The sequence below is a fragment of the Triturus cristatus genome, chromosome 7 (genome assembly GCF_964204655.1).
Source record: "Triturus cristatus chromosome 7, aTriCri1.1, whole genome shotgun sequence".
Lineage (NCBI taxonomy): Eukaryota > Metazoa > Chordata > Amphibia > Caudata > Salamandridae > Triturus > Triturus cristatus.
Genome location: NC_140590.1, coordinates 748386764 through 748411403, shown reverse-complemented (window position 1 = coordinate 748411403; position 24640 = coordinate 748386764). Strand labels below are relative to the sequence as shown.

The 24640-nt window shown below is 47.4% G+C and overlaps 1 protein-coding gene across 2 annotated transcripts in view; it reads right to left on the bottom strand.

The window, feature by feature from the left end:
- DNAH17 (dynein axonemal heavy chain 17) overlaps nucleotides 1-24640 on the bottom strand; it is a 14992541-nt gene that overhangs the window by 9207882 nt on the left and 5760019 nt on the right. For both annotated transcript variants that reach the window (XM_085617470.1, XM_085617471.1), the window contains 2 exons: nucleotides 14655-14781; nucleotides 14387-14547 (listed from right to left, as the gene is read on the bottom strand). In XM_085617470.1, the coding sequence (XP_085473596.1) occupies nucleotides 14387-14547; nucleotides 14655-14781 (288 nt within the window). The remainder of the gene's footprint in view (nucleotides 1-14386; nucleotides 14548-14654; nucleotides 14782-24640) is intronic.

Sequence of the window (24640 nt, the reverse complement as noted above, 5' to 3'; positions counted from 1 at the left end):
GTCTCCGCTCTCTGCTCTCTCTTCGGGGACCGGCAGCACTCCGACCGGGCAGCAGCGACGCTGCTGCTCGCAGACTCGCCCTCTCTTTTCTCCTCAGGGAAGCGCGGGGTAGGCTCCCGTCGGCTTCCGGGTTGAGGCCCGCCCACGTCCCAGTCAGAGCTGCCTGACTTCCTGGGCTTCCCCGGCCGCGGCGGTGATTCTCTGGCCGTAAGAGGGGTAGGCTCCCTCGTAACCAAAACAAATAAGCGGGGTGGGCACCCGCCAGCTAAATAAACAAATAAGCGGGGTAGGCACCCGCCAATGAGCACACAATGCGGGGTGGGCTCCCACCTTAAAACCGGCAAAAGCGGGGGAATCCCTACGTCGGGGTTCCCTTTGCAGATTGTCGTAGCGCCGCGCTGCTGGTCACACTGCAGGCGCTTCTCAGCAGTAAAGGTGCAGCGCTTCCCAGGCGCTGGCAGGCAAGGTCCAGCAACAAGGTCCTGGCAAAGTTCAGGAAGGTAGGCAGGGGGGCAAGGCTGGGCCCAGAGCCAGCTCACTGGGCCTCCAGGCAGGGAGGTAGTCCAAGTGGCGGTCCTCTGGCCCAGCAACAGCAGCAGCCCCTTCAGGCAGGATCCGGGAAGAGAACAAATTGTAAGGGGACACAGCCCCTTCTTATACACCTAGTAACAGGACAGCCTAGGTCCCCACCTTGGTGTTCCTTCATGAAACCATCCAAGTCCTGAGGCAGGGTTTCGTGCGTCTAGGGACCCTCGGTCACCCACTTACTCCCGCTCCACTGAGCCAGGCAGTAAGCCCCTACACCCTCCTCGCTATCCTGGGACCTAGCTGGGCTACACTGAGCCTCTTCCACCACGCTGGGTTGGAAGATACCTGAACCACTACTTTTGGAGTCACTCCCTAATGACTCTAGAGAACCTCTAGCACTTTCCCAGCGCTCTGCTTCCTCTGCAAGGTCAAATGGCTCAGACAATCCACACCCCAACAGGTGTTGGCGCAACCCCGGCACACAACAACTGAGCAGGTGTTCTTTGAGAACCAGATCAAACAGTTTATCAAAATCAGATTCTGTGGGATCTTTTATCCAATCAGACAGTGCACCCTCACATTCATCCACAAACTCCTCCCAAGACTGGTGAGACAGTTTCCTACTGCCCCTGAATTTCAACCTTAACTCCTCCTCTTGGGAAACAGGTACCATACTCGGGGAACTGAGAGTGGGACTTCTCGCACGGGACTCTATATAACTGCCACCACTGGACTCAACCCTCCCTGGGGAGCCCAGAAAATTAAAACTGCACGCAGGGGATAGTCTACCCTCCAGAGCTACTTTGCCTCTGGTGGAGGCCCTCTCAGCCTCATCTATCCTCTCCTGCGCCAAGACCCACTCAGTCTCTAGCTGTTGCTTCTTGGCCTCCAGCCGCGCCCTAGCCTGTGCATGCTCTCACCTGAGCTTCTCTAACGTCAGCTGGTGCTCCCTTTCTTTCCTCCTATCTTCCCACTCCTCTGGGGACAGGGAAAGGGATGAGGCGCTGCCTCCTACGCTGGACCCAGCAAGGGACTCCCTACCTATGGGGTCTTCACTCTCTACTGGCGTCCAGGTACTGTCATCTTCTTCCTCCTCTTCTGAATCTTCAGGGCTCCCCCCAGACACACCACCCTCCAGGTGTGAGGCCTGGGCCCTTTCCCTACTGCGCTCAAGATCCCTTTGATTCTTAACCCACTGGATCAGGTGGCCCCTAAGTTCACACAGAGTGTCTGACTCTCTCACCCCTATGTCTCTCTCTCTACAGAACCTTTCCAACTCCTGCATACTGTACCAAACTAGATCACTGAGATCAAAAGCAGGCTCCATTCTGGCGGACGTTCTGGTGAAAGATTACACAGGGAACCTAGGGGTCTGAGCTTAACAGGAGCACACAATTCACAAGAAGGGTTCAGCAAGCTCTCTCTCCCAGAGAACTCACACTCACTTGCCTAGTGCCACACACCATTCATCCACACACAACCCTCCCCTCGGACTGGTAAGGCAGTTTCTACCACCACTGATTCCTCAACCTGACCACAAGTGACACAGGTACCAACTCTGGGTGCAGGGCGGGGAACAAATGTACTGGACACTATTATGCTGCCACCACTGGATCCCACCCTTACAAGTGAATCCAGAAACACATTTCCACAGAAATGACACTTAAGAACAAACTTAGCGCAATAATCCCTATACCATGTGATTATCTAAATGCAGAGTTTTGTGGTGCAGCCAGCTGCCGCTGCGGTACAGCGCAAACGCAAGTCCAAATCCCACCACTGATCACCAATGTTAGAAATGGGATTTCTGGTTGGCTAGGCCTTGCGCCAAAGCCAGGCAGAAACCACCACTCTAGTCAGGGCTGGGGAGTTACACGCAAAAGATAACCCCTGCTCACCCCCTTGGTAGCTTGGCACGAGCAGTCAGGCTTATCCCGGAGGCAATGTGTAAAGCGTTTGCGCGCGCACCCAGCAACAACACCCAAGGCCCACCACAAAAGAAACTCCACACAAGGTATTATATAAAAATAGCCTTTGTATTATACCAAACACATTAGATAATATTCACACAATTTACACTGTGCCAACTGGCACTGGGCAGAATTTTACAAGGGATTATATGTACAGGGGACAGGGCCACATGGACCACTGTCAGGAATTAGCACTTTTAGCACTTAGAACATAGGATATAAAAATACTGTAGCACAAAATAACACATGTAGCACACAACCAGTAACTACTGGTAACAGGTAAGTACCACCTACGCAACCCTAACCACTTTAGGAAAATATTGCGCAGGGAACCAGGACCTCACTAGCACCACCTGTACTAGGGAGAATAACCACCTAAGTATCACAATACCTGTAGGGGTAGAAGCACATTACACATGATGCATCACAACACATTCAGAGGTGTAAACACAAGGCACATGACGCATAAAAACACATTCAGAGGTGCAGGTTAGGAACAATAGCGTAAAATTCACATTAGCCACCACCTGCGGCAGTCCCTAGGCCAACTGGCCTCGTAGGGGCTAGGACGCCCTGTCCAGCAGAGTCAGGGGCCTAAACGGAGCAGCTGCCCACGAAGTGCTGGGCAGCTGTAGGACAATGATGGGGCCAACGCTGGAGCCTTGCAGGCTCTGTCCCACTGACTGTCCCCTGGGCCCCTCTGGGCTCTAAACAACAAGAAATGCCCCCTAGAGCCTCCGTGGCTCTGACAAATATTGCGGCCTCGTTGGAGTCCCTCTGGACTATACACAAAGAATGCCCGCCTCGTTGGAGTCCCGCTCGGGGGACTCTAAACAAATAATTTGCCCCGTCGTGGGAGCCTCGTGGGCTCGAACAACAATGCCTTTTTGGAGCCTTCAGGCTCTAAAACCAATATGCCCCCACTCACGTTGGAGCGGCCTGCTGCCTTCCGGGGCCGCTCGTAGCACCAGAGAGATGCCCTCGTGGTTGGAGTCCCTCGGGACTCTGTACAAATGTGCCCCATCGTTGGAGCGGACCGGCACCTACAGCACGCGCACGGAGTCCCCCAGCCCTGCTCAACTCACCGGGCTGTGGCTCTGGGGGCTCCCGCGTCGTCTCCGCTCTCTGCTCTCTCTTCGGGGACCGGCAGCACTCCGACCGGGCAGCAGCGACGCTGCTGCTCGCAGACTCGCCCTCTCTTTTCTCCTCAGGGAAGCGCAGGGTAGGCTCCCGTCGGCTTCCGGGTTGAGGCCCGCCCACGTCCCAGTCAGAGCTGCCTGACTTCCTGGGCTTCCCCGGCCGCGGCGGTGATTCTCTGGCCGTAAGAATGAATGAATGAATGAATGAATGAAAGTGAATTTATAACAGCGCGAATTGCTGCCCTGAGGCGTCCAAGCGCTAAAAGGAACCAGATGGTAGGATAGGTGAGGTTGTAGACCGGTAGGGAAGGCGAACTAGAATTATTGAGAAGAATTGAACAGGTGTGTTTTTAGATGTTTACGGAAAGAGGCGAGGTCAGGGTTGGATCTCAAATGGAAGGGGAGGGAGTTCCAGATCTTGGTGGCGTTGAAGGCAAACGTCCTTCCACCCGATCTTGTCCTTTTAATTCTAGGGACTGTCGCCATAAAAGCCTGGCTAGATCGAAGATCTCTACCTGGACGATACTGGTTTACTAGACTACGAGTGATTAATGGTCCCGAGTCCCAGAAGGCCTGGTGAGCAATACACATTGCCTTAAAGGTGACTCTCTTACGCACTGGGAGCCAATGCAAGCTAGTCAGTGCCGCTCTAACTGGCAGTCTGCGTGGAATCTGTAGCAAAGTACGAGCAGCACAATTTTGTACCAGCTGTAGCCTCTTTAGGGTGAACTCTGGAGCACCTAAGTAGAGGGCGTTGTTAGAGTCTAGGCGTGACTGTATCAGGCCCTGTACAGCCGTTTGCTTTGCCTCCATTGGGAGCAAAGGGAGGACTTTCTTCAGTGTCCTGAGCAATCCAAAACAGGTGGCTGAGAGCTTTGTGGCCTGGGTGTTAAGTGACAGCCTTCTGTCCAGCCATACCCCTAGGCTTTTGATGTTATCCTTCGGGGCCGGGGAGGGGGGCCTAGACAGGTGGGCCATAGTGAGTTAAAAAAGATGGGATCAGCCGGGCCCAGGAGCATAAGCTCCGTTTTGTCACCATTAAGCTTTAATGATGACAGAGATGAGAGGGGTAGGCTCCCTCGTAACCAAAACAAATAAGCGGGGTGGGCACCCGCCAGCTAAATAAACAAATAAGCGGGGTAGGCACCCGCCAACGAGCACACACTGCGGGGTGGGCTCCCGCCTTAAAACGGGCAAAAGCGGAGGAATCACTACGTCGGGGTTCCCTTTGCAGATTGTCGTAGCGCCGCGCTGCTGGTCACACTGCAGGCGCTTCTCAGCAGTAAAGGTGCAGCGCTTCCCAGGCGCTGGCAGGCAAGGTCCAGCAACAAGGTCCTGGCAAAGTTCAGGAAGGTAGGCAGGGGGGCAAGGCTGGGCCCAGAGCCAGCTCATTGGGCCTCCAGGCAGGGAGGTAGTCCAAGTGGCGGTCCTCTGGCCCAGCAACAGCAGCAGCCCCCTCAGGCAGGATCTGGGAAGAGAACAAATTGTAAGGGGACACAGCCCCTTCTTATACACCTTTTCCCTTAGTTCTTGGTTCAGGGTGAGGGGGAAAACCAGTCGCAGCTGGTTGGGGAGCACCCTTGATGTGCTCAGCCCCTCACTCTATTCACTGGCAGGGCTAGGGTCATCAGTCGCACCACAGGGGGCGGAGCCAGCATTGTGTAGGGAAAGCCCTGCCCTATTCAGGTCCAAGGTGCACTCCTCCCCAGCCATCAGCATGCTAATCTCACACTCACCACTGGGGCAGACCCACCCAGACTCCTGGAGCCAGGCTCACCAGCCAGCTCCAGCCAATCACACGCCAGACACATTTTACACTAATATGCCAACTCCTAGAAGTGGCACTTCCGCACATGACATAATCACGCATTATACATCATTGCGAAGCATTTGATCACACGAGTCCGCACATACCAAACTCGAGCCTGCACACCCCACGCATCAGGAACTACCAGGGACACATACATTCCCCATGCATTCCTATGGGAGGGCAGGCCTATCTCACCACATGCACTCAGAGTGCGCACGCACTTTACTCTGGGACACAGGGACAGTGCGCAGAAACCAAAAATCACTACCACCAGGTCACCAGTAAAAGCAAAAAGTTCAGGGGTGAACCTGCCAGAAGGGCCAAGTCCAACACTCATCAATCAGTTGTATATGCACCAAAGAAGAATAATGAAGACGACGGTTGTCGGACCAGGACCTGAACCGCTGCAGACAGAACTCAGCAAGATCTCTGTAGCCGGTTCGACAACTGGACCTGCTGTCCTTCCAGAAACCCTGCCAGGTCTCCAAGGAACACCAGAGACGTTCAGCCTTTACCCAATCTCCAAGAACCTTCCTTTTGGCTAGAGGTTTTAGTCCTCGGCGTCTGCCATTACAAGAACCGCAGTGGTTGAGGACTGACACTTGTGTCGACGCAACTCACTATTGCAAAAAGACCAAGACTACAGTAGTGGAGGACCAGCACTTGAGTCGTTGCAACTCTGCCCTGCCAGAAGAAAACACCGCAGTTGGATGGCGGCCTCTCCAAGTCAGACCAACATCGGCAGCACCCCCAAGACTGGAAAAGTAAGTTGTGTACTTACCTGCTGATGCATAACTCTGTTTTCCTTCTTTTAGATTGCATTGCATTCTACCTATTTCTGACACCTGTCTACCTTTATTTTCAAGTACTAAATGATACTGTTTCGGATTGACAATACCAAAGTATGTCCAAGACCATAAAACCATTTCAGTAATTTTTTGCAAAACATTTGTCTGGAGTTAGTCATAGAGTATGTGTACCTGTCCTGTATGAGTGTGTACAACAAATGCAGTCACACCACCCTCTGATAAGCATAACTGCTCAGCCCAGCTACCACTTATTTTAGAGTAAGGTACTGTCTACTTTAACCTCCGTCTTACCTTTGGGGACTCACTGGACTCTGTGCACACTATACCTATATATGGTATTGTTATACATTGGGGGTCAGGCACCCAGGCTGTGATGTGGCAAGGAGCAATGATATGTGATCTTGGCTACCAACTCTCCCAAGCAGGCTTCTTCAGCTCTTGTGGCCCAGGGCTGCAAACAGGATATCAGCCAACTGACTCTTAGAGTCTCTGCTTGTGGCTGGGCTTGGTGGATGATTTGTTCATGAGCATGACATCGCAGGTGCAGAACTCTCTTCGCAGCTAAGGAGCAGCAGGTGAAGTCCATCTTCACTGCAACATCTCTTTTCCCCGGTCCTCGGTCAGCAGGGCATCTTTGATCCTCTTTTCAATTCCAGGTGAGATTGCGGTCACTAGCCAATGGCCTACTTGGTTTGCTCTCTCCTGATGACAACGTCCTGTAAAGTGTGGCATCTAGCTATCCCATAGTGCTCTATGCTGTCCACATCTAAGATGTCTGAACCCTTCTCTTGAAGCGTCGAACATGGAAGCCCGCCTAAGAGATGTGGCTACCTGGCTGCTACACGCCCAGGGAAATAATTGTTTGGCCAGTGTTTTGCCCTCCCTGTCTGCGACACCAACCTGGCTACCTGAACAAAAGAGCAGACCCTCTCTAGTATGTTCACCATTTGCCCTTCAAAGGTGGCATCCTCTTTGAAGTTCGCCTCCTGGGCTAACACCCTGCGTGGCTTCCTGCCATGAGGAAGTAACACCTCCTCCAGCAGCAGCCTTCTATTGTTACCTGTCCTGGGTGTGGTTTACACATTTTACCATGCTGGCAGAAGGTTGTCTCGTGGCCAGCATCTACAAATGGTCACTGAGAAACTTGGGCAACAGAGTGGCAACTTTCTAAAAACTGCATGTAGCAGCAAGAAACATTATATTTGACTTGGGCATTAAGTCAGCTTTAATGTTGCAAACTGTTTGATACCTTTAAGTACCAACTTAGCCTGTTAGCACAGCTGAATTGCCAGCAAGTAACCCTGTACTCGCCAATGGGGCTTCTAGCCTCTCTAACAGTTAAAAATGACAATTGTGGGTTTTTACTGCTAACACAGATTCAAATTTTAATATGTTGCACCATGCCTTAGGGCTGGATAGACCTGCTGCGGGGTGACTTATACTTATTAAAAAGGGAGGTTTGGGCTTTGCCATTGCTTCAAATGGCAAAGTCGAGTTAGAAGTTTTAAACTGCTCTACCAGTCTGCAGGGGAAGACTGGGCAATATGTTTTTCTTTGTCATACCCAGGGTGACACAGTGTGTGCTACAGGCCCAGAGGGACACTTCAACTTACAGGCCCTAGGTACCTTTAATACCATATAGTAGAGACTTATAAATAAGTTAAGGTAAGCCAATTTGGTGTAGCCAATTTAACATGACACTTTTAAAGGTCAAAGCATTTGTGCTGAGGTCTGGTTAGCAGCCGTCTGGGAACTCTGAGTAGACAAATCAGCAGCAACAGTCCAGCTGACAATGTTTAGGCAGCTTGTCAATTAAAGACTGCATAATATCCAAGGTGTTGTGTCGGTATCTTCCCAAGAGAGTAATAGTGGTTAGCAGCTGTCCCATATACCTTTCTGCATGAGGCATCCAGCTCCTTGATGTGTCTCTCCCCAGAGGGTGAGGGTGGCACAGGTCTCTCGAGCTAAGGCATGCCTGCTCCTCACTGATGCAGAATAACCTGGCCTGGTCTAGAATCAGCATTAAGGAACTCAAGAGACTATTGAGTAGGCCTGGGCGAAGCACTACGCTACGCTCGCGTAGTTTGCGAAGTTCGCGCTACTTCGCGCTACGCGAACTGCACGTAGCACAGTGCGAACACGCGTAGCGTAGTGTTGCGTAGTGCTGCGGTCATTTTTTGCTTGCTCGCGGTCCTCAATGTCAAGTTGGCGACCGCGAGCAAGCAAAATGACATCCTGGCGAGACTTTTTCCTTGTTCGCGATCGCGAGCATGGAAAATAAACCTCCCGGCGAGATTCCCAACGCGAGAAGGTCAGGTTTCTCATTGCGAGGGGTCGCGTATGCTCGCGACCGCTCGCGATGAGAAACTACCAGTTCGCGTTGAGAAAGCTGCAGCTCGAGTAAAAATCTACTCGAGCAGCAGAAAACTACAGCTCGCACTGTGCAAGATGCCATTTTCAATGATTGCACAGTGCCGGTTGCTTGTCCGCACTGTGCAATCATTGAAAACAACATCTTGCACAGTGCGAACATGTTACTTCGCAGTTCGCGAAGTGCTACGCGTAGCTCGCGTAGTGCGAACTTCACTTTGCGTAGCTTCGCGAAGTGCTACTTCGCGAACTACGCCCACCCTTACTATTGAGGTGAACTATATTTTTTCATTAGGCACAGTTTTGAAGCCTTTATTGTAGCAGGCATAAGGAATTTATCCTTTAAGTTTTCCAGAAGGTCTGTCAATAACTTTAAAGCTGCTGTTGTCTGTAAATTAATTTAATGATTGATGCAGTCAGTTGTGGGGCCACTGGAGATATGTTAAGCTATGTTGGTCCTCTGACGAAGACATCATGAAATGTATTGGTGTCGTCAGTAGAACAGACACAAAAAGGAGATGCTGCTGTTGATGGTGGCATTTGAGAGAAGGAATGGGAAATCATCCATATTTTTGTAAAATAGTCTAGGCCTTGATGGAGACCTGTGCCTTTTTCTTCTCTCTGGCATATGAAGTGTACTTGTCAGTGATGATAAAAATCTAGGTGGAGAAGTGGGTAACTGTCTACCCACCCTTATAGGAGACATTGAAATGGTTTTTGATACCATCCTTGGGGGAAACAAATGTGAAGGCTGTAAAGGTAATTGCAACAAATCCTCAAATGGGATTATGTGCTTTATTTGTTGCAACAGTAATGGACGTGGGTCCAGAGTGATTGCAGTATCTAAAACTTGAGGAAGCCTTAAAGGAATTTTCCTCTTTTTTGGTGTTTGGTAAAGTGATGACGTAGAGAATCTTGGAATCACATTAGAAGGAGTCATAACCTGTTGAGGTGTTGCTAACCTTGGTGGGTGTACGGTTGTAGTTGAGTCAACAGGGGCGGTGATAACTTTGATGAGTGTAAGTATGTAGTTGAGGCAACAGAAACTAGTGATGGTGTTTCTGTCATATATATCAATGTTGTGGAAGAAGAAGACATTGATGACTCCATGTGGAGTTGTGTTTTGACATCGAAAGTGGAGTGTCCTTGTCAATGGTGACCAATGGTTTTAAAAGAACAAACCTGATCAGCCTTTGGGATTTCCAACATCATTAAAGGGAAAATAACTTCATAATTTTTATACCTGCTGCTCAGCCAGTGTGTCTGGGTTGCGGAATGTTGGTGTTGAGATGCTGTGGAAGGTTGGATGAGTGTGGAGCAAGTTGGAGAATGAGATGAACAGCAGGAAGGCTGCTTCTGGTGGGGCTCTTCATCTTAATATCTATCCTAATAAGTCATCTTACATAATCTACATGGACTACTGGACGTACTTTTATTACAACATATTTTGGCGGCTATTTCAAAGAGAAACCTAGGTGTGTGAACTGAGAGAGAGAAGAAACTATGGCTACAGTTCTACAAGAAACAAACCTGAAGAAACTGCAAAAAGAAGAATTTGGATGAACTCAAATTTGCTGAGAAAGACAATATGCCCTTCCCCCACCATTGTCCTGTTCCAGCGGACAGCCTACCAGCCAGGGCATGCTTAACCTAAGGGTACTTTTAATTGACTGAATTGGAGCCGACCTGCTGTGAATGGTACGAGACCAGCGGTTCATTATGTAATATTCCAAGGGAGCAAAAGATGGCAGAAGTTTTTATGTCCAAATTGCTGCTTAGTAACTTGATGGTTTTTATATCGGCACCTACGTGTGGGTCTCTGCCAGCAGTGTGTGAGTATATGGTCTGCTGAGTCATTACATGTGGACTGGCAGTGTTGGTGGGACAGATGACGTTTATCGGCAGTGCTGTGGCAATGTGAGGACCTAAATCTGAAGTTTTTTATGTGTTACATGCTCGGAGTCCATGAGTACCGGTATTGAGGAGAGAAAGTAAGTAGCTGTGTGTGTCGCCACCTGAGCCCACAAATATATTCACTATAGGTGGCATCGAGGGTGTGCGTACTCTCTTACCTTTGCCGTTTATGAGAGTGGAAGGGTTGCAGAGCCACTGATGACGCTTGTGATGACGCCTTTATGTTATCTTCCTGCAGCACAGTTTGGAGCAGTGACGTTTTTGTACGCTAGAGCCTGAAGCCACCCGGCACGTAGTACCACTGCGTGCCACCTTCTTGGGGTTGGTGTCAGTAAGGGAAAAGTGAGCGTCTACTTTCCAATGAAAGTGACGGAGAACAATGCATGGTCTTCAACTTTGACCTCTGTGTCACGCCACATTCAAGGCTGATGACAACGTCCTGGGAGGTACTTCGTTGGAGCTGCAAGCTGTATGGCAGCTGCGCTCATTGGAGCTGTTTCATTGCAGGCAAGACGAAAAGTAGAACTTGACTGGCTTCACGAATTAGCCGTGTTGCACCTATGCAGCATTGTGTGCCAGCACGTGTTTGTTTCAAGCAGTGCTCTCATATAAGGGTCTCAGCCACGACACTGCAATGGCATGCTTTGTACCTAGAAATGAGGTTGGACTGGAGGTTTTTACTATGCGTTGTAGAAATTTTAAAAAGGACACCTTGAGAGTGTGGTGTCCATGCAGACTCCACCATATTTGTCAGAGGTTCATGTGGTGAGGACGCTGGGAGTACATTGCAAGCTGTGACGAGTTAAGAATAGAACCTGGCATAAATGTTTCTATTTTTGGCGGACAGTGGTGACCACTTTATATGAGATGTGTATTTGTGCATACCAAGAGGAGGTTCGGGTGAGAGGTTACTCACCGATGAGCTAGAGTGTTACTGGAGGCTACTGTCCTATGCCATATCCACTTTATGGCGTTGTGTTATTACTAATGTGCTGCATAAGTGTTTTGGTCATTAAGGGTGTGGTGTGCACCCCATACTATATTTCTGCCACAGTGCTTTTGCTGGGGTGAGACATGTTCATATACGGGCCAAGTTGTGAGGGTTCTGAAATTAGGGTCCTATGAGTCTTGAGGAACACTTTCCTGATGTAAACTGTTTCTGATCATGAATGGTGATTCAAGCGTTGTTCCACCCTTCCTACGGGGTCAGGGTGAAGGACAGGGTTTAAGCCAAATGACTGGTGATAGAAGTTTTTGTTGCATCCTTCCTACTTGGTAAGGGTGAAGGGCAGAGTTTAAGCCAACTCATGAGTGTTTAAAGATGTTTTTTTAGTGTGCCATTCTTTCTAGGGAGTAAGGGTGAAGGGCAGGGTTTTAGCCAAACAACTTGTGTATGAGATTTTGTTCCACCCTTATTATGGGTTAGGGGTGAAGGGCAGCAGTTGAGCCAACTCATGGGTATTTGAGGTTTTTATATAGTTCGTGTCATTGAAGAGTTTTTCCACCCTCACTTTGGGTTAGGGTGAAGGGCATTAATTATGCCAAACGCTTTCTGTCTGAAGCGTTGTGCCACTCTTACTTTTGGGTTAGGGTGAGAGCAGTTTTAAGCCAAGGTGTTCCACATTTCACAATGCTTTGTTAGTTGCTATTAACGGTCCTCCACTGTGCCTCTGGTGGTGGGTTCCCTGTGTGCTGTCTTTTATGTCAGCCTGGCCAGTTGGCATGCTTGTGGCGTTAGGGGTTTGATAGCGGATTTGTGGTGTGGTGGAGTGTATGTTGTTGCTGGTTAGAAAGGGAGAAGAGGAGTGTATTCTTATTTGTTTCTATGTAAAGAAGGGTGATGTGAGTGTATTCTGACCATTTGGTTAAATGTTTTTTTCTTTATTTGCTGTGGCAACGTGCATGGTCCTTTCCAATTAATATGTTATGACATGTTGCTTATTCATTTCTGCATCATGTGAGTAATGTTTCTCACCTGTTATTTCCATGCACTTTTACTATGTCTTGGTTGCTATAGTATAAATATGCATGCAAGAGTTTCTATTGTTATCCTTTGTAAAGAAGGGAGATATTTTATACCTGCTGCTCAGCCAGTGTGTCTGGCTTGCAGAATGTTAGTGATGCTGTGGAATGTTGTATGAGTGTGGAGCGAGTTGGAGAATGGATTGAGCAGCAGGAAGGATGCTCCTGCTGCGGCTCTTCATCTTCACTACTATCCTAATAAATCATCTTACATAATCTTCATGGACTTCCGGACATCCTTTTACTACAACAATAATGATTTCCATTAATGATGTTGGCTACCACGATTAATCCTAAGCAAAAGAAAATGAAAGTGTTACCTCCTACAAGTATGTTTTCTTAGTAGGAAGAATTCTAAAAACAAACATTTATAATGAAGTTCTTGGATCTCGCACATATGCTGATATATTTTATTGTTTATGAAATCAAATAGAATAGTTTATTGAAGAACATTCTAAATCTACATATTCAGTCTGTTGTAAGAACGAAAATCATGTTAAAGCTGTTTTGCTCAGCACCACTCTGTTGCCACAGTCAGTTAGACACGTTGGCGCTTGAGGGACCTGGTTTAAAGTTTGGTACATGACCAAGCCTCTGCCAGGGTAACAGAGGTAATAATGTCTACTGCCCTGGTGGACTACCACCCACTATATTGAACGGTCTCTGCATCCCTCGAAGAGGTCTCTGCCTTTAGAGTAGCTGCAATGTATGGTGGAGTACCCTGTCCGCCAAACTTTATATTAGGCTCATAGGGCCTCATGTAGGTACCTCAATACCGGTCGGTAACAGCCGAAAATCGGTAAATATCCCGTTACCGACCGGTATTGAGGCACTTGAGATGTAGGTGGCTGATTTCTGGATTCGGAATTTTAAGAAATCGGTAAAATACGAATCCAGAAATGCAATGTAGGGGGCACTCAAGTGAGTGCATTATTGGTGTCTGGATTCGTTATTTACCACCAACTACAAGTTGATGGTAAATGACGAATACCTCACAAAAAGCATTTTTGTGCTATTTGTAAAGTGCCATGTGGCAGACATACATGCCCTTAGGGCATGTATGTGCGCCACATGAGCACACATGCACGAATCAGGGGTGCAACAGGGTGTCAATGTGACACCCTGCCACCCATGATAATGCCTCCCCTATTACCGATTCGGTATTTACAGAATCGGTAATAGTAACTGGCTTCCCATTCATTCCTATGGGCCTCCAGGCCCATAGGAATGAATGGGAAGGGATGCATTATTAACGATTCGGTAAATACCGAATCATAAATACCGATATTTACCGAATCGGTAATAATTACCGATTATTTACCTACATACTATTTACCGATTCATAAATACCGAATCGGTAAAATTCGGTATTTATGAATCGGTAAATAGTATGTTACCTACATATGGCCCTTAATCTTTAGCAGAACTCTATTGTCCTTACGAACACGAATTATGCAAGCCAGGCATAATTATATATGGATTGGGTCTGCAATAAAGCTCATCTTAATTTAAAGTTATAATTTCCCTTTATGGCTAATGCGTAGCTAAACGCACATCATAATGCAGCATTTAAATAGTAAATAGCTATTTGGGGCGACATTACAGAGAGTGCCCTAGGAGTGCAATGGGCGGTTGCATCTGCTTCGTGCACCTTGGGGCACATTAGTATTATAAATGGAGCCGGAGAAGCTTGTGTTGCCTCTTCTATAATACAGAACGCACCGGCGCACATTCTGGGTAGGTTCAGCTCTTCTCAGACCAATGTGATAGCTAGAGTATATTCTATAAACAGTTCCAATACACTTTATAACATGGATACCTCACCTGTCTGTGAGAGGTGTAATTACCAAACGTGGAGTGTTTCCAAGATATTCATAGGAATATTGGAACTGTGCATCACAGATATTAGCAAAGCAATGCTTTTTTTCTTCATCCCAACGGTGCCTCAGTTGTGACTGCCATGTGAATGCCTGAGCATTTTCAACCTACAAACAAAAACAAGCAGGGATGTGTGAAATACAGCAGGTGTGAAAGAATGTGAGTGATTGATAAGACACTTGTGAAAAAACAAAATGAACAGTGCAAACTGTACCTTTGTGAGAACCGCTTTGGCCACAACGTCTCGAGCATGTACATCAATGGTGCAGATGGTCATGATCTTCTGTCTGTCTCCCTTAGACAAGCTTCCAACGAGCAAAGTAATCAAAGTATTCAACTGACTGATCTGAATAGCGGAACATCAATCAGTAAACAGATTACAATCAAAATGAGTATAACATTTACCAACTTCAAAATCACACCTGCACATAATGGGCATAATAATTAGACACTGCGTTCTAAATGTAGAATTCTGATTCACGCTGTCATGATATGCAGATTTGTACCTACCGGCAAAGTCTGATACCTTAAATGAAAATTCTGCTAGTAAGAAAGAAGTTTGGGCTTTTAAAAAATGCTATATTAACTATAGGATATTTGAACTAGAACAATATATTTTATAATTACAAAGCAGAAGAGAAACTTTATGAAGAGGAACATCCAAGCAGTAAATCATATTGATGAATAGCTATTACGCTTAGAAAATACACCCCCTTCAATTCTCATGCTCGCAAATTGTGATGCAAGAGACGAGCAAAGAAAAAATACATGAAACGGGAAAGCATACAGAGAGTAAAACAGATGAATGCATAAAGCAGAAACGAGTTTACATCAAAGTCCATTTTTTATAAATATGGTTTATTAAAGTAGAACGGTCATTTCATTAACCAATACATTGTATCGCCGTATTGGACATAAAAATGAGCAAAGCATTTCATTAGATAAGAAAGATAAAAGGTCTACACGCTCTTTAGTTCTCATCAATGCATAAAAAAGCTTTGATTCAAATATGATAGTGAACAATAACAAACACAAAGTGCATATCATCCTAACCAGGCATCATTTATAGTAGAAACCCACTCATCCAAATATTTCCTTATCCCCGAATATTGTTTTAAGGACCCAGTTCTTTCCGCATACAAACTTTCATAATGCTTCACCTGTTTGATATAATTTAACCACTGATTAAAGATTCCCTGTAATTTGGCCATAGTCTTTGATATGGGGCTTGCTTCTTCCCGCAAGCATGACCTTGCCATCCCTGTATTAACTAGAAAGTGGTACGGTTTTCCTCCTATTAACATTGTGACTGTGAGGCCCTCCTTGGGGAAGCCCGGGGCTGACAATGGGGTGAGCGCAATTTTGAGTGCCTGGGTGTTCTCTGGCGTGTGCCTCCTTGTTTACCTGGTTGGCGGGTGCCACTGTGCGCTTTCACCCTCGCTGTCGGACCCCGAGGAGCTACAACCGGTTTCCAAAATGTCACTACCTCTGGGGTCCTGTGGGTTACTAGTTGGAGTCACCTTGCCATTGTCCCATATTTAAAGTGAAGCTTCTCGTTTAGCCCTCTTCTCACCTGTATACCTGGTCCGTATGTGTCTCTTTGTGTGCTTGTTAGAAAATAAATTGTTTATTCTCACGCATGCTCCATGTACGTTAGCATTCGCTGCGCCATTTTCTATTTGGGCGCCATTTTAGGCTGTTCGAAACTGATCTACTTTAATTCTGAGAAACGCTCCTCTTTGATTATGTTTCTTCACTTTGGTTTTGTTTCAGTAATGAGCACACTGTTCATGTCAGCACATAGCTTTCTCACCAGATAAAAGCCCTCTCCCCCTTGTCTGGTGGAGGGCTCCAGATGGAACGACCTTGGACCATGAAACTTTGCACAAGATAGGAGTGCTGAACTGTTTTTTCTGTATTTCACTGTTTTACTGCCTTGCTTGGAAAATTCCACTGTGGGCGTGTTTTCGCCCGGTTACGAAATGTACATAATGTATCTCGCTGTTTGTTGATTTCAGTTCCCTCTGCAGCACTCCTAGCAACTGGGCAGATGGGGCTTCGCTCTTAATGTATACAAACCAATAAACAATTATTTGTTTGTATTCTCTACTGTCTGACCAACTCTTCATTTAGTACGGAAGGTTGAGAGGTGGTCATTAGTGACCCGGGTGGCCCTAAAAGGGTCACTTCCTTCAGTTGGCGCCTGAACACGGTTTCCTTCGGGTGATTGATCCAGCCTCCTTTCCGCAGACGGGGGAAAGGCGAGGACATAATCGGGTCGGACTGACAGCTCAGGAATCCCTGCACGAAGAGTTTCTATTGGTCCCAGCTGCCCCTTCTGTCCTGCTGACGGTGCCTCGCCCAGTGGTCATCCAGACTGGAGTCCTGAACGGCGAAACGCATTGATGTCAGGTTGTCAGCAGCACAAAAAATAAACCACACCACTAACCTTTCCCTGATGTCCAGCAGAGACGATGGAAAGTGTTATTCTCCTTAATTCCCTTGAACGCAACCCCCAACAGAGGAAAAAGAACCCTACTGCGTGAGGTCGTACCCGGGGGGAAAAAGGGAAGGGGACAAAATAATAAACTAGCTGCAAGCTCTCTTGTCCCTTCTTGGTCTGGTCTGTGGGACTGTATGGTGCTCTTCTGGAATAGGCCAGTCAGTCAGTCAAAAAGCTTTATTTCGATAAAAAATTGTATCATAAAAGCATAAACATACAGACATAAAAGGTACAATTTATCGAAAGAGCGACATTTATAACAGATGACAATGACTATAGGAGGACTCTCCGTCTAATTACTTTGGGCCTCATGTAGGTACCTCAATACCGGTCGGTAACGGCCGAAATTCGGTAAATATCCCGTTACCGACCGGTATTTAGGCATTTACGATGTAGGTGGCTGATTTTCTGGATTCGGTATTTACCGAATCGGAATTTAAGAAATCGGTAAAATACCGATTCGGTAAATTACCGAATCCAGAAATGCTATGTAGGGGGCACTCAAGTGAGTGCATTATTGGTGTCTGGATTCGTTATTTACCACCAACTACAAGTTGATGGTAAATGACGAATACCTTTCAAAAAGCATTTTTGTGCTATTTGAAAAGTGCCATGTGGCAGACATACATGCCCTTAGGGCATGTATGTGCGCCACATGTGCACACATGCACGAATCAGGGGTGCAACAGGGTGTCAATGTGACACCCTACCACCCATGATAATGCCTCCCCTATTACCGATTCGGTATTTACCGAATCGGTAATAGTAACTGGCTTCCCATTCATTCCTATGGGCCTCCAGGCCCATAGGAATGAATGGGAAGGGATGCATTATTACCGATTCGGTAAATACCGATTCATAAATACCGATATTTACCGAATCGGTAATACTTACCGATTATTTACCTACATACTATTTACCGATTCATAAATACCGAATCGGTAAAATTCGGTATTTATGAATCGGTAAATAGTATGTTACCTACATATGGCCCTATATGACTTATCTAAAAAGATTACAATATTATAAAATATCAAAAAGTTAAAAATGTAAAATATAGATAGAAATCATTTCACATGTGATAAAATCGGGAATAAAAATCATTAAACAAAATCATGTGGTGGAACAAGGGAGTTTACTTCTGATGATCCATGACCACCCCAGAAATTTGGCCACGGCACAGGCTAGCACTAGGCTGGTATCTGATCGTAATATGCCTAGTGCCACACGGTAGTTTGATATGCTTAGCAGGCGACAAGCAGGACCTAGCCATCTTCTTCTTGGATTTTTATATGCTGGGCATTCAAACATAATGTGTGCCGTGCTTTCAACCTTCCCCACACAATTTAGGCAAGTATCCGGGGTCTGGTGGGGAGGCTTCCATTTGCTAGTAAACTCTCGAGTTGGGAGTGTCTCAAATCTAAATTGGAGGTACAATGATCTATCCCTTGGTTTCTGCACAAAATCAAGATAGGGCTCGAAGCTAACAATTTGTTTATGAATATAAAAAACTTCGGTTAGCCTGCCCGTGTTGGATTTACTAAGATCCTGATAGTCAATCCATGCCCAGTAAGCTCTTTTGAGGTCTACCTTACTCAGGGGTGCTCCATGCTCCCAGACTTCCTTAAGACCGAGCTGATTAAGAGACTTTTTGATGTTGCAGAGCCAGCTTACTCTGTGTGAGCCCAGAGAATTCATTATTTCTTTTAGGCCCTCGGTGTATTTAGCTAGCTCCGGAGTGCGCCAGAGGCGAGCTCAGAATAACAAAGGGTGTAGCCTCGCCATGTCCTTAATCGAGCGCCTGCCCAGATCGCTAAAGAGTGGTTTCAGTGGAGTACCCCTTGGCAGAGAGACCAAATCTCTCATAAATTTGTTCTCGGACAATGTAATTTAGTCGAGATTATCATATCCCCATAGTTCGGCTCCATACAGCGCCGAACCAACTGCTTTAGCCTGATAGATCACTAATGCGGGAGTGATTGGCTTGCTCTTCGAGGAGCGATGTTCTTTAGCAATGGCCCCCGTGGCTCGTTTGTGGTTAAGCAGCATCTTGTGGATATGGGGTCTCCAGTTTAGGCTGTCTGAAATTCTAATTCCGAGATAATCAAATAATTTGACGTATTCCAAAGGGGCTCCATCAAACAAGATGGCGACGCTGGATGATCTGTGCGATTTGAAAGAAAGAAGCTTGGTCTTTAATGTATTGATGGTCAGACCTCTCAATGTGCAGAACAGATGGAATCTATCCAGAAGCTTTTGTAGCCCTGCTGGTGTCTTATAAATTAGAAGGGTATCATCTGCAAAGAGGAGGGTGGGGACTCTTTCGCCCGCCAGGGCAGGGGCATCAGCTGGAATATCTTGCAAACAATTCACCACTCCGTTCACAAATAAGGAAAAGAGGGTGGGTGCCAGTACACAGCCCTGGCGGACTCCTCTGTTAACTGAGATCTTTTCTGTTTTCTGGGCCTGAGTTCCCCACCTCACCTGTGCATAATTGCCCTCATGGAGACGGACCAAAAGGTCGAGGACGGGGGGCGGCACGCCCATGTCCTGCAGAACCGACCAAAGGCGATCACGAGGGACCAGGTCAAAGGCAGTCTTCAGATCTATAAAGGCCAGATGAAGACTGCCCCTACCGATCAAGACAACCTTCCAGTATAACAATAACAGCCTAAAGCCCTGGTCGATCGTGCCCGTAGTGGGACAGAATGTTGTTCTCATTGGCCCACAATAGGATACGCTCCAACAGGACCCTGCCAACCACCTTCTGGCTAACGTCAATGAGACTTATTGGTCGGTAGTTGGCAGGGTCCACTCTAGAACCCTTTTTAAATATTGGTATTACCTCTGCACCTTTCCATGACTCGGGGATGGGCGATCCCTTGAGAAATGCATTGAGCAAGATGGTGAAATATGCTGCCCAATGTTTGGAGTCGGAACGAAACAGGTCACCAGGACGGCCATCAGGGCCTGGGGCTTTAGCTGGAACTAATTTGTTGATAGCAGTCATGGCTTCTTCCTCCGTGAAAAGATCATAACTCTCAAGAATAGGATCTGCCAAAGTAGTATGAGAAGAAAACCTAGCGCTTTGAGTGTCCTCGCCAGAATAAAGATTTGAAAAATGAGCATACCACTCGTTTGTGATATGATTTAAGATTGTATCAGGGTCGGAATCTCTTGAATATCTGCAAAGTTTCCAAAATGCAGTCCCATCTCTGGCTAAGCTAGCGGTTTTCAAGGCCAACCAGTGGGATTCCTCCCAGGCAAACTTGGCTTTAGCCACGGCCTTTCTGTAGTCTGATCTGGCAGATTGGATTAGGCAGCAATCCGTGTTTGTGACAGCGATTATGAGCTTTTTCTTGCTAATCCTGCATTCGGAGTTATACCAAGAACCAGGCAGTTTACATCTGATCGGTTTACCAGTAGAAGAGGGTACCATGAAAAATGACCCTATCGACTCAGCTGTGGCTGTGTGGATGGTCCCGGCCCTTAAACTCCCATCGGGTTCGTCACAAGCTCTCTTGAGTTCGGCAGTTTTTGACAGCAAAATCTCTTTTATAGATATAAGTTTTTGCTCGTCTAATGCGATTTTGGGCCATTTAAGGTATCTTTTACAGTTCGATGGGGTAACTTCTTTGGTAGTCATGATAGGGCAGGGGTCAGAGCTTGGTAGATTGAAGAGCCATGGTCTCTTCAATATCAAGCACAGGGGATTGTGGTCACTGTCGGTGGTAGGGGCTATGACCAAATCCACTGCGTATCGCCATAGTCTGCGATCAATCAAAATATAATCGATGCGAGATGGGCTGGAAATTCTGTTAAAAGTGGGTGCTCCATGGAGATCAGAGGGGAGCCGACCATTGGCGGCTCTTACCCCACCTGGCATCTTCCTCTTCAACCTCTAGTATGTCTTCAGAGGCGAGTGGCTCGTAGGTGCAATTCATATCTCCGGCCACCAGAATAAATGAATTTGGAGGACAGGAGAAAAGCTCCTCTTCCAAGGTAGGAACAATGGATGACTTGGTTCCTCCTTTGGTGCCTCTGATATATACATTAAAAAGCTCAATAGTGGGCCCCCCTTTTGGCCCTCTCAAAGTTACGTGCATCACATCTGGAGAAGCGCTTTGTATGTGACAGACTCTACAGGCAAGGGCAATATTTACCCATATCATGAGGCCTCCCGAGGGACGCCCTCGGCCAGTGGATACTGCTGGGACACAATGACAAGTATAGCCAGATTTGTATAAAGGTGTTAAGCTCCAGGTCTCTTGGAAGATACCGATATCATGGGTTGCGATAAAGTTGTTCCAGTCCGGCAATGTAAGCTTAGCTTTCAGACCGGCAATATTCCATGAGATAATTTTAACATCAGCTTTTAAATCAGGAGGTAAAGGAGTATCAGGGTGCATAATAAGTAAGTTGGGAGCTACAGGATGAATCCCACCTTCCCCCTTTTTCTCGTTAGGGATATCGATGATGGTTATTGGAAGGGACGGTTCACTAGCAGTATTAGAGGCAGCATAGGACAATATACAGGGGTTTGGGGGTAAGTTTGCAGCCGGAGTTAGTCAGTCAATAAGTTCCAAAGTAGATACATCCTCGTTCTGTAAATTGGACGTCCCACCCCTCCTCCTCGCTGGGTCATGGATAGTAGAGGGAAAGCGTCTAAATTGAATAGAAGATTAATCCGGAGAAGATGATCTATATTCGAGGGCTATAAGACCATCAGCTAAGAAATAATTAGCTAGGGTAAGCTCAATGGTATCCGTGGGGTTGCCGTTTGTACTATGTCTGTGAACCCTTATTAGGTCATCTCTTATGAGGGATCGGCAACCTCTAACATAACGGATCTAGTGAGTGACCTTATTTTTTAGGGATTCTTCGTCCTCATACCCAACGGCCTTAGGGACACCCACCATGTAGACAGTAGGCTCGGTGGTAACCGGGGGTGTTTGGGCTTTGTGTATTGGGAGAGGTGAGGAGAGGACGGGGGTTCTTTGGAAAGAATTGGGCTGCCTAGCAGTGATATAAGGGTTTGGAATTACACGGGACTTTGTGATAGTGTTGACAGGGGTATTCCCAACTCTAGTCGTTGGTATGGACTTCAACCTAACTTGTGGGGGTAGAGTTGGCGATGGGATCGGGTTAGGAGTACAGGTGCCATTATGTGATAAAGATGGTATTAAAGGATTTTGAGGGCAAGAAGTAACAGATGGAGTAATTAATGGTTGCGTAGTAGGTTTTTGAACAATTGACAGCAACTCCAATACCAATTTCTTTAAATCACTGATTTCTTGTCTCAAGGCCTTAATGGTTTCCGTTGTTAGCCCCGAGTCTGGTGCTGCCCCTCCTAACTGATTTTGGTGCGTCCCGGCCCCTACTGGCACAACCCCAGTCCCAGAACCCAAATCAGTACATAAATTAGATGTTACAGGTACATCAATAATGTCAATTTTATCATCAATATCATTATCGGCCAATACCTCAAAACGATTGTTGCAGACAATAGCAATTGAATCAAAAGGAGCTAAATTAGCGGCAACAACAGAGAGACCTTGTTCCTCTAAGTTTAGCATGGAATTGACTGTGTTACACTGACAAACATCCCTTTCAGACAGTTGGTTTGGGATGGGCTTTTTGCTAAACATTTGAGGGATGATGACGGAACCTGAACGAATTTTGCTTGGGGACGGTGGGAGTGGGGACGTGACATTTGAGTCTAGGTCTAGTATAGTTGTGCAGTCCTCAACCAAAGACTCTATACAATCCAGGGCGGTGGTGGGAATGGATTTCCTACAAGTCTTCCTAGCCTTCTTCCTTCTAGCCGCCCCACCAGTATTAATGACAGCGCCCCCATTAGCGTCCAACATTTTCCTTTTACCCATCGTGGACCACACTCTTAGAAAGCAATAGTGGGCCGCTGAAAGGGCTACAAAACGCAGTTAAACAACACAGGCCCCAACCATAAAAGCACAGTACCTTAGTCCTGAACCAGCAAGATTGATGACGAATGAAGCGGCGAATGGGTGAAAGAGGGGTGGCCCGGCTCGGCCTCCTCTGGCCCCTGACGGCCACAGACAGCCCGCCCTCTGCCCGGGCTCAGCCCGGTGCTGCCCGCGCGCGTCCCGCGACGCGGAGGGAGCCGCTCGAATTTAGCGCCTCCAGGCGCGGAAGTGGTGGTGAATGGGGGCGGTGACGCTACCGGGAACCCTGGGAGCTGTAGTTCAGCGCTCCGTTAGTCAAGCGCAGCAAGCGCCGTCAGCAGCGGCAGCGGGAGGGAAAGCGTCCGCCTCTGAGGTTAGTCCTGCAACAGCTGGTCTCCCCGATACCAAACCCCAGGTAGGGGTGCTCCGTGCTTCTGCCAAAAGCGGTGTCACCCGCTCCACCGAGGGAGCCGCTCGAATTTAGCGCCTCCAGGCGCGGAAGTGGTGGTGAATGGGGACGGTGACGCTACCGGGAACCCTGGGAGCTGTAGTTCAGCGCTCCGTTAGTCAAGCGCAGCAAGCGCCGTCAGCAGCGGCAGCGGGAGGGAGAGCATCCGCCTCTGAGGTTAGTCCTGCAACAGCTGGTCTCCCCGATACCAAACCCCAGGTAGGGGTGCTCCGTGCTTCTGCCAAAAGCGGTGTCACCCTGGAATAGGACTCTGCAGGACAGGTGAAAACACAACATACATGAGAAGCTCACTCTGGTGTTCCGACAATCCCTAACGTTGTTCTCTGAACCCACTCACCAGAAGTACTGCAGACTTATAAGGTATACTTCGTTAAGGCTAACAAAGTTCGCTACCAGAATACACCCAGGAACAGGTAAGCGGCATCAAAAATGTGCAATAGAAAAACAATATGCTTCAAGGTATTGGCATAAGCAAACAACCGAGGTGGGGTGAAAACAAACCAATTCACTGCAGAAAAACCAGCAGAGATATAATCAGAACTCTGAAAAATGCAGGAGAGTTAGCTCGTAGACTAATGTCTCGACAAAACAAATGTAATTGGCCAAATGTCGCGAGCAGAAGGGAAACACTCCGGAGCGTCTTCCGCTCTTGCAGGGACTGTAAAATTAAACCCGAGTCGCGGCAACGAAGGAAACGCTCTTGCGTTTCTTTCGTAACTGACCGCGGCTCAAACAAGCGGAAACAGAAGGGAGGGCAGAGTTAAGGACGTGCACCGGCGTTCCTTCGGAATATACCTGAACCTCCGACGAGCCTCCTCAGAGTTGTGGGAGTCCTTCAAATGTGACTGGAACGACGCTGTAAATGCTTCTAGCTGAAAATCCGGCGGGGAGCACCATCCGCCATCCTGAGTCTCGAACATAGAAGATTGTCAAGCACCTTCCTCATGAGGAGGAGGTGCTTAAATACCGAACTGCTTTAGCCTTCCTGTTGTCACGCCCCACTGCCTGCTGGGAAATGTAGTTCACCGGGCTTTTTCTCAGCCTGAGCCCGGGAGCTGGAAGATACACACGGTGATAATTAGACTGTCTGCTTGTTACCTGATGGGTGATCGCTACAATTGATCAGATCATTTGGTCTGAAGAGTCAGCAGTGGAGAACCGGTTTGTTGTAGCACTGATATCAGGTGAGTTTGTTTTGGTTCTTTGTGGAGATAGAAGGGGGATGGGAGCACATTGCTTCACATCGCAGCACAGTTCACCCCTTAGCATTATGGTAAATGCAGTTCATTTTAAATGCTTACTTG